Consider the following 10222-nt stretch of genomic DNA (forward strand, 5'->3'; position numbering starts at 1 on the left):
TATAGCTACCAAACTCGTCTTATTTAATTTGCATGTCAATGGAAAAAACCAAAATGGAGTAATAATGTGACGGTGACACATAGTTGCCAAGTGGGTTGACCTTAAGTTAAACATAATGAGGCCTACGTATTCTTATACATATAATATATATATAAAAAAAATCATATAAATATTCATATTTCAAAGATATTATCATGCGCATATATCATACACTGTATGTGATCTTTTTTGAAGATCATATATATATATTCGACATGGTAGATGGTCAATCGTGTTCTTTGTTTTAGCAGTATTTCGTCCTATAAATGGAAAATAAATAGATAAAAATGATTTCCTAAACTGCAAAAGTAATTCAAACTCAGCATATTTATATATATAATTTATATATATATATATATATATATATATAAACTTCTGTATATATCTATATAATATAATAAGTCAGAATGATAACTTACTATTCATAGACTATTCATTTTGTTTTTAACCAATCGTAACTCGACACGTCACTTAGGTCACTTACGCGTCATTATCTTCATCTCTCTTCCGTTTTTATTCTGTCTCTTACTATCTTCCTCTTTTACGGTTTTATTCATTTTGGTTCGATTTCCTCTTTTACGGTTTTCTAGGGTTTAGTTCGAGGCTTTTATATATATATATATATGCCAAACTAGTTGGTAAACATGGGTGATGAACCACAAAAAAAAAATTAATGAACCAGTAGCAGACAGGTGATAAATTAAAATAAATAACATATATATAATATATATATATATATATATATATATATATATATATATTGAATTCTATATATCATAATTAAAATTACATTAAAAAAATAAAAATGAAAAATAAGAAGAATATCTATTGAGAATTGAGAGGCATGTGAAATCTAAAGAAGGCATTATTAGATTTAGAGGCTTGGCAATTCCCACACAATTCGTTGCCTTTGGCGTGACCCAACTGACAACAGAGGCACAATCCAGTAGAACCGCCAAAGGACAACAAATTGGTCGGGGCGTAATAGCTCGACTCGGCCGAGTTGGAAAACGAAACTCGCGTGTTGCCGATGACGTAGTGGCCACGTGGCCTGTGAGGAGGAGCGAGGCCGATGGAGAGCTCGAGGTTAAGGAGCGGTGGGGCGTCGTGTCGTTGGTCCTCCTCGGTTGTCGTTCCGCTGTTCGACTTGGTGTCGTCCAACTCTTTCTTAGGAGATGTCGTTTGAGTGAGGTTGGTGTCGTTTAGAGGGCGGTGGGTGCGAGGGTCGAGGCCTCGGGTAATGAGCTTCCGCTTTATGTGGGTGTTCCAGTAGTTCTTTATCTCGTTGTCCGTTCTTCCCGGTAACCTTCCCGCTATCAATGACCACCTATTATTTCACAAACATATTAATTACATCATTACAATATCAATAAATCAAATCATTTTGGTAAATTAGCAATTATTACTTGTTTCCGAGTAAGCCGTGGAGCTTGATGATCAATTCATCTTCTTCTTCCGTGAAATTCCCGCGCTTCAGGTCTGGACGGAGGTAGTTGATCCACCTCAACCTGCAGCTCTTACCGCACCTTAATAACCCTGTATATTCAAATAAACTAATTAAGAGACAAATAAAAATTGAATATATAAATAATGGAATTTATTTACCGGCGGCTTTGGGGAGGGATCGCCAGCAGCCCTCGCCGTGGGCGCGGATGTAGTCGATGAGGCGTTGGTCTTCGTCTTTGGTCCACGCGCCTTTGTTGGTGTGAGCTTTCTCACAGCATGGAGACCTTCCCATCTTTGTATCTATGTCTATATATTGGACTTATCTTTATTACTATTACTGCTATGTTCGTGTATATTTGGGAACGAGTGTATGGATAAGTACGTTGTTCTTTTTTTCTTCTTTTTCTTTTGTGAATGTTGTAAAGTTGGGAGAGGATAAGAAGAGAGAAAGGGAAGATGGAGAGAGATTTTTGAGTTTGAAAGAAAGAAAGAGGGAGAGAGATTAGAGGGGATTTTTATATGTAAGAAAAGGGGAGAGAGAGAGAGAGAGAGAGAGAGTGGGGATTTGACCTTATTTGTTGGGTGGGAAAGGCAAGTGGTTAATTAGTAGTTACAGATGGGGCTGCGTTTTGGTAGGTAGCTCTACTTTTACGTCATATTCGCCTCTTTTCTAGCCTTTTCTCTCTCTTCTCTCTTCTCTCTAAAACGAGGCCGAGTCATTCATGAGACTCTTTGAGAAAGGAAGAAAGAAAGAAAGAAAAGGGCAACAAAGTCTCGAGTGATCTTCAAAGATGTGTAACATATATTTCTCTGTTTAAAAATGAGTCACATGGTCTCTACCAACCTGAGAAGAAAAAAAGAGGAAGAAAACTTGCTCACCAGTATTTACGGCGCCTTATTTTATTTATTTTACAATAGAAATAAATCCAAGGAAGACAACAGCAAAGAGGAAATTAATTATTGTGGTCTAGTTTATTGATGTCTACTTTGTTTGGTGGCTGTAATACGTATACATTTGTCTATTGCATGTGACTCTGAGAAATATCGACGTAGATGATCATCTCCAATAAGAGATTTCCGTTACTCCTAATCGTTCTTTTTAATTAAAACTCCATTACGATCCTAATGTAGAGTAAATACTCTCCAATAAAATTAATGTACACTGTACAGTACTACAGCATAACAATGGTGCAGTCATTTGCGTTAATACCAATTCTTTCTTCAAGTTAATGTATATTTTTTTTTCATATTATTACTTACAGTTTTAGGTTAATAAGTGACTGAATTTTATAGAAGTTGCATAAAAATAGCTAACCATTAAAACATATTAATCCGAACAGTACCTTTTAGGGTAATTACACGCATTGCGAAAAGGAGAATGCATAGAGGCACTAAGTGTGATCACATGTTCTGGTCAAGGATCGAAGTAGTATTTAAGTTATAAAGTGTTGATCGGAAAACATACATTTAACATTTTGGCGCTATAAGGAGGGGAGCTCGAGTAATAGTCACGATCTCCATGGCATTTCTCTTTTCTTCCAAATTCAGACACTTGCATCATGTCTATTAGTGTTATTTCCGTTGTGTCAAGAGGTGGAAACAATCAAAACCCTCAAGCAACGAGTTCAAAGTACAATTTTCGTCATCGGGATAGGGAGTAAGATCCTTCTTCTCCTCCAACGGGGGAGAGTAAAGACGTATCAAATTCTAGCATCTGGGACATCAGTCATGATACTCGAGATGTTGAAGTGTTGAAAGGAACTTTGGTAGGCGTGTTTGCCTAGGCAAGAAGGCCCCGCTGCCACCTCAACCTCGGGCTCCTATTCGGGAGCACGTGTGGAGCAACCCCATCCCGCTGCACTAGACCGTATGTGGTCCCCTATCCTCACCGAGAACCTGAGGCAACACCTCAACACTTGTTGGGAGGTCTCGAAAAATCGACCTCCCACAGAATTAGGTGTCAACGGCACATAGAACAAACTTGACCAAGTCAATATGCCTCCACCACATGCACCCCTCGTTAATCAGACTTCCAATGAGATAGGGCAAGGAGCTCACCTGACCCGCGGGGCTGCTCTGCATTCGGACATGGCCATCTTATTTCTTAAAAGTAAGGGAAACAAATTATTGTTCTCATCTTGAGAGGTAGCCAAAATAACGTACCTTGCAATTTTTCTTTAAGAAAAGTTCCGTCTACGGATATTATTGGCCTACATAATTAAAATCCATGAGCCGAAGCCCCAAATGCTAGGAAAAAATACTTAAATTTCGATCATCGTCGATTTCAATAACCGTGTATGAAATTGGATAGTTAATAATTATTTTTGCAAATTGTAGAAGACTATTTACACTGATTTACACAAACTTACATTATCATAAAAAGGTTACTAAGGTTTTTCTCTATTAATATTTCACAAAGTACGGATAAATAAGTATATGACTTGTCAAAATCTCCATGTAGTTCCTTCAGCACATCTGCATGATGCTTCCGTGCTCTGAAATAACTTATTTCACCCTTGAAACGAGTCCTCATTATTGTTGGAATTGATCTAGGGTTTAAGAAAAACTTTAACGCTTCGGTAAGCGGCGGAATTTTAAAAATTTTCTTTTAACAAGTAAAACGATTTTACTAACCTAGACAAAGAGTAAGCACATGTAAATAAAAACTATTATGAGCATTAAAGATTACTAACCTTTTTAGAAACTTGAACGTTGAGAAGCTTTTGGAAAGTTGCAACGTTCATCTCCCCTTGCAGCACATCTCTCTTCTTTACTCGTCAACTCGAGCAACCACGAAAGTTTCTATCACTAAATCACTCGAGAGAAAAGGAATTAGTGAGTGGGCACATTTAAACACGACGACTCTAGAACAAGTCCAAGAGTCGAAGAGCTAAAACCACTAGGTCAAATGAGGACCTAGGTGCCAAAACAAAAACGAAAAATAACTAGAGTGAGAGAGAGAGGAGTCGGCCAATATTCTAGAGAGAGAGGCTCTCAATCTCTAAAACTTTGGGATGAATGAAATGAGAGGAATGAGGTGGGGTATTTATAGGAGGAGGATTACCTTCAAAAGGTAGTTTCCTCTTTTCTATAGAATATCACATATTCATGAGAAAATCTTATTATTTCACTACCAGAAATGTGGGATATAACTACAGTTTTTTTTTTTAACTTCAGTTTAGTCTTTTAATGGAGTCTTTGAATACAGACTACGGTCACCTTTTTCTAGGCCTATATTAGACTCTAGTCGAATATAAAGCTGTAGTTAATGGTCTTTTTTCTCTACAGTCAATATAAAGAAGTAGTGGTAATACCAAAAAATTTAAAAATTACCAAAATTTCACCACTTTTGAATGGAGGGAAATTTCCCACTAAAATTTAGCACATTTCACTACAGCTAAATCTAAAAAAGTAGTGGTAGCACTAAGAAAAAAAAATTCTAACATTTCATTATTTTGATGTTGGAGGGAAATTTTCCACTAAATTTTTTGTTTTAACGGGTACATCAAAATCTCAAGTCTAAAATTGACTAAGTAAAAAAAATAAACTCTCTCTCATATTCGTATATCTCACATTCCCAGTCACTCTCTCTTCGTAAACCTCAGATACTCTCTTTCTCTCTCTCTCTCTCTCTCTCTCTCTCTCTCTCTCTCTCTCTCATCTCGTATTTTCACCCATCGCCGTCAATCTTCTTCATCTTCTCCGGTCTTATTCTTCCACGTTTCTTTTCCCCTCCGTGAACTCGGGACTGAGCTTGTGGTTCCTTGGTTTCAGCAAGATTAAGCGTTGATTGGGAGGAAGTGAAAGAGTTCCTGAGTGCTCTGAAATTCGTTCAAGCAAGGTAAAACTTAAAACCCTTAGCAGCCTTGAATCTGAGATTAGGTATTTAGTTTCGGATATTTGGGGCTTTTCGTTGTGTTTATCTCTCGTGGGTCTTAGTTGTTGATTTCCGTAGCTGAGATTGTTTTTTAGATTGTGCAGTATTTATTTGTAATTATCAATGATCTTCGTCTGACTAAGGATGGTCTTGTGAGTGATTTTTCAGTTGATTGATCCTGTGGACAAGACAGTTGACAGAGACTTGTCTCTCATTCAAGAATTGGGGCTTAAGCTTGTATACGCGATGAACACTCATGTCCACGCCGATCACATCACCGGGACCGGTCTCATTAAGGTTTGTCAACACGTACTACTCTTTCCCTTGACTCAGAACTTCTGATTGTTTGAAATCGTATGGTCATTGTAATTTTTTATTTTTTGGGATTTTGATTGATAGTTGAATTGAAACGCAATTGATTTGAGCAGGGCAAAGTGGCGGGCGTGAAGTCAGTGATTTCTAAAGCAAGTGGTTCAAAAGCTGATGTTCTCACCGAACCGGGTGATAAAATCCATTTTGGGGGTCTTTCTCTCGAGGTAATTAAGGATGATAAAAGTCATAACATTACTCTCTTTAATCCTCGTGAGTTGCAGGGTTTTAGCTTTGCTTTAATAGGAGTAAACGTCAATGAATGTGAACCACTAAGAACACCATTGCAGAATTCGACATAGTTTTATATGAACGTAGGCTCAAATTTTCACACCTCTTATCCCTTGGTGCCAATTACACAATGATGTTAGAAGAGAGAGATATGAACTGGTGTAGAAATGTAAACATAAAATAAGCTTACATTTCAGAACTAGCTAGATACGCATTGTTAATGAATAGTTGCGCTTGTGGTTTTCGATTGTCGAAAAGAGAGGCTTGGCAAAAGTGATTTATGATAATGACATTTAGTCTTTATTGCTGAATTGCCAACAAAGAGGCTGTATTTGGATGCAGATTCGTGCTACTCCGGGCTACACACAGGGCTGCGTCACTTATGTTACAGGTGATGAATCGTACCAGCCTCGCCCTAGAATGGCATTCACCGGAGATGCTGTGCTGATTCGTGGATGTGGAAGGACGGACTTTCAGGTACGCTTGATTATTTGGATTTTCATATCGCACATGAAATTTGAAATTTTTTGGTTATTTGACTGTACATTCTCGGTTTTCTTGTTTCAGCAATATTGCTTCTTATTTTCTTCCGCCAAACACTTTTAACGTGTTTGGAATATTTTTTTAATATGTTACACCGCATGTTTGGTTAAAATGAAATGGGATTAGGGGATTTTTTTTTTTTTTGTAGCAATGTATTTCATGAGAAACATCAATACTTGTGAGGTTTTAACATAGCTACGTCTTTTGCAGGGTGGAAGTTCAGAGCAGCTCTACAAATCTGTGCATTCACAGGCATGAAAAATGATATGTATAAATATGTTATGAAGCATTTCTAGATAATTTTTTATTGAACAAATTTTGAAAAAAGATTTTATATATATATGTGGCACATACATCATGGAGGCAGATTTTTACATTGCCGAAAGAGACGTTGATCTATCCTGCTCATGACTACAAAGGATTCACTGTGAGTACAAAATGAAACTGTTATCAATCACATGTCTATGCTGTAATGCCATAATCCCAGGCGGGATCGCTGCCACCGCACAGTCAGCCGCCACCGTTGAGCTCGACGAAAACAAGACCAAGCTCAAGGATTTTCTCACAGTATGTTTGTGAACCATTTCTATGTGCATCACTTTGTGTGTTTCAGCGTACTTGCAACAAAATATAGTTACTTTTTCAGAGACAATACATATATTTGATTTAATTATAGGATACTCAATTAATTTCATAATTTGTGGAATCCATTTGAGAATGGTAAAGAAAAAATACATGCTCACATGCCAACCTTTGCTTATTGATCTTCCCATGGTTTCAAACTCCTTTTCAATAGGTAGGTAATATCCTATAGGAACTTAAGTCCAATAAGAGCTCAAAAGGCAGAACCAAACTCTTCACTCTTACAAACCATTCTGAGTTTACGTGTGTTCGTGTGTTTGTACGAACATCCACAACGACAAGGAGCCATAGCGTTTCAGGGAAATTCGCGTATAGTCTTCGATGTTCCCTTTGGGCTGAACACTTGGGTCTACATGCAGGAGAGGTTGGTTTTGATATTGATTGAACCTTCATAGCTATTCAACAGCATTTTATTTTTCTGTTATACAGACAAACGTTTAGTTCTCTTGATTTGGTCCTATTTAAGAGTCGTAGATAATGAAATAGACATTCCAAAAACCTGGACTCCTCTCAGATAAATCAAATCAGTGATCATGTATCAGACACAACATACAAGGATCTGTGGGTAGCAACTTCAAAGGTGAGATCAGTTTATTTTTTATTTTTTTAGATCAGTTTGAATTATTTTCCACAAGTTTTTGAACTTTTTAATAAATAAATCATTTTTCACTATACCCATCATTTAAGAAAATGGATATCACAGTGGTATGAACCCAGGATTTTGATCTCGTGATACGAGAAGCTGTGATGAATTAGCGCTAACAAGAAATACTTATGAATGCAAATCTCCATGGAACCTAATAGCTTCTAGTTTTTAGAGAGATTAAGTTAATTGGTTGGAGGCTATTTTGCTAGTAAAGGGAGACTCATTTGTTCGTAAGTCTAAGGAAAATTTTGAAATAAAGTAACTAAACCCTAGTTGACTTAAAACCCTAAATTCATAATAATAATAAACATGGATAAGTTAAAATAATATTTGAATAGACCAAGTTTTTAATTAAAACCCCTAATGGCTATACATTGCATTTTGGGAAAATATACGGTTACATCGTGGACAGCATTAGAATAGCAATTAAAGCTTTCTGGCAAGCACATTTATAACCACGGGATTTGAATTATTGTTGTAGCTCCCCTTTTTTTCTAACTAGATTCTAATAATGCTATCGAACATTTTTGGTGGGCATACTCTGTGACCATGATTAATAGGCAGCAAAGACAGCTTTATCACTCTTAGTATCTGAACAATAGTTGAGTATATTTCCTGTGATTAAGTTTGTAAGAAATAATTCTGGGAATTGATTGTTGTCCTTGGAGGAAAATAGGCAGCAATGCAGGCTCTCGAGGAAGATATGAAGAAATGACTTGGCTGAGATCGACGAGAAATGTTCTAGGGAAGATTTACAGTGCTGTGACGTCTCTCGAAATTTGGGGTAAGCTTTACTCATTTGGTTTGTGTGTGACTCTGTACATATTGGTTCAGTTTTCACTAACACTTTTCCCACTTAGATCAAGAAGTTGGTGAGGAAGTACTTGGTCAATCTGGTATTCTTTTTTTTTTAATAAATGTTTGTTTTAAGCTTTTATGTCATAACTTGTTTTTGATATGGTTTCTCTGATTCTCTGCTCTCAAGGTTGGCGACCAAGATAAAAAGCTCACAGAGGGAATTAGACTTTATGTCGTCCGGTCCAGCCACTCTCCCCGTGAAACTTTATTGCGTTTTGTTTAATTATTTTTTTCATGTGAATGGGTATATTAATTTTGCATGCTAATGAACTGATATCAAAACATGCTTAATAGCTTGTTTGGCCAAGTATGCAATAAATTAGACATGAATTTTATTTGTATGACACTATAATGATATTGATTGATGATTTAATGGAATATGAGATTTATTTGGATATCATGTGTTTTTTTAGATATTCATTTATGTATTTAATTTTATATTTATTTAAATATATTTTTATTTAAAAAAATTGCTCTACATAAATAAGATGTAGTCTATATTGTTAAAATATAATTTCATGAATATAAACTACAATTAAAAAATGTATTCTTCAAGAGAAAAGACTGGAGTCATAGCCAAATAGAATAGACTTTAGTGCAATAGATGACACAAAAACACAGTAGTCAGTCAAATTCAATTAATTAAAACTACTTTCTAAAGTTGTAGTGTTTATGCACTCTTAACTTCAACAACTACATTTTAAAGATGTAGTCTTCAACAGAAAAAACTGGAGTCGTAGGCAAAGAGATAAGACTCCAGTGCAATAGATGACACAAAAACGCCGTAGTCTGTCTAATTAAATAAATTAAGACTACTTGTTAAAACTGTAGTGTTTTTTTTCTTATGTAATTGAGTTATATATAACTACATCATAATGCTGTAGTATTTATAGATGAGACTAGTAAGACTACATCTATAAAATGTAGTTATATATTTTAACTACAGTCTTATAAAACAGATACACTACGGCCAAAAACTGGAGTCATAATCAAAGAGATAAGACTCCAGTGCAATAGATGACAGTCGGTAAACTGTAGTCGACTTAAAATGACTACGGCGTTCGGCAGTAGTTAGAGGCCAAATTTCTGGTAGTGTTTCCTCTTTTCCTATGGCCTTGCACGTCCAACATGCCTCATGAAGGCTTAGGATTTGTTTCCTCATTTGATTTCCTCTTAGTTGGCCGAAAATGCACTTTCCTTCTAGAGGAAATTTGTTTCCTCTTTTTCTTTTGGCAAGTATCTTCATGCACAAAATAAACTCTCTTTCCCACTATGACATGAACGAAATTCAGCCTTATTTTTCTTGGGTTGGATGAAATTTGAGCTTCTAGAAGGAGCTTCTAGATGTTTTTTCATTTGTTCATGACAACATAAGAAAAACCCATTAATAATTTTCAAGTAAAATTCTATGAAATGAAATTAATCATCAAGGCCCAAATTCTTTAAGTTGGCCGTGTGATTTAAATTTCATTTGTCATCATATGACAATGTCAAAAAAAAAAAATATTGACATTCATTTCGTCCTATGTCTAAAAAGACAAAAATACCCTTTAGACAATTTTCACAAAACT

General features: G+C 36.0%; 2 protein-coding genes across 2 annotated transcripts; one reads left to right on the forward strand and one right to left on the reverse strand.

The window, feature by feature from the left end:
- Positions 1-773: 773 nt before the first annotated feature.
- On the reverse strand, positions 774-2024 carry LOC149390157 (myb-related protein 308-like). Its single transcript, XM_089621317.1, has 3 exons — positions 1645-2024; positions 1446-1575; positions 774-1366 (listed from the first exon to the last, which is right to left on the reverse strand). The coding sequence occupies exons 1-3, from the start codon at positions 1775-1777 to the stop codon at positions 865-867; spliced, it is 765 nt and encodes a 254-aa protein (XP_089477443.1). The 5' UTR covers positions 1778-2024; the 3' UTR covers positions 774-864.
- Positions 2025-3480: 1456 nt separating this feature from the next.
- LOC149390158 (persulfide dioxygenase ETHE1 homolog, mitochondrial-like) lies at positions 3481-7139 on the forward strand. The gene is made up of 8 exons (XM_089619683.1): positions 3481-3595; positions 5520-5659; positions 5791-5898; positions 6305-6439; positions 6716-6757; positions 6873-6936; positions 6993-7072; positions 7119-7139. Exons 1-8 carry the CDS (start codon positions 3481-3483, stop codon positions 7137-7139), a joined length of 705 nt encoding a protein of 234 aa, XP_089475809.1.
- The last annotated feature ends 3083 nt before the right edge of the window (positions 7140-10222 follow it).

This window comes from Urtica dioica, chromosome 7 (genome assembly GCF_054948205.1).
Source record: "Urtica dioica subsp. dioica isolate 48M chromosome 7, U.dioica_male_clone48M_v1_H2, whole genome shotgun sequence".
Taxonomy (NCBI): Eukaryota; Viridiplantae; Streptophyta; class Magnoliopsida; order Rosales; family Urticaceae; genus Urtica; species Urtica dioica.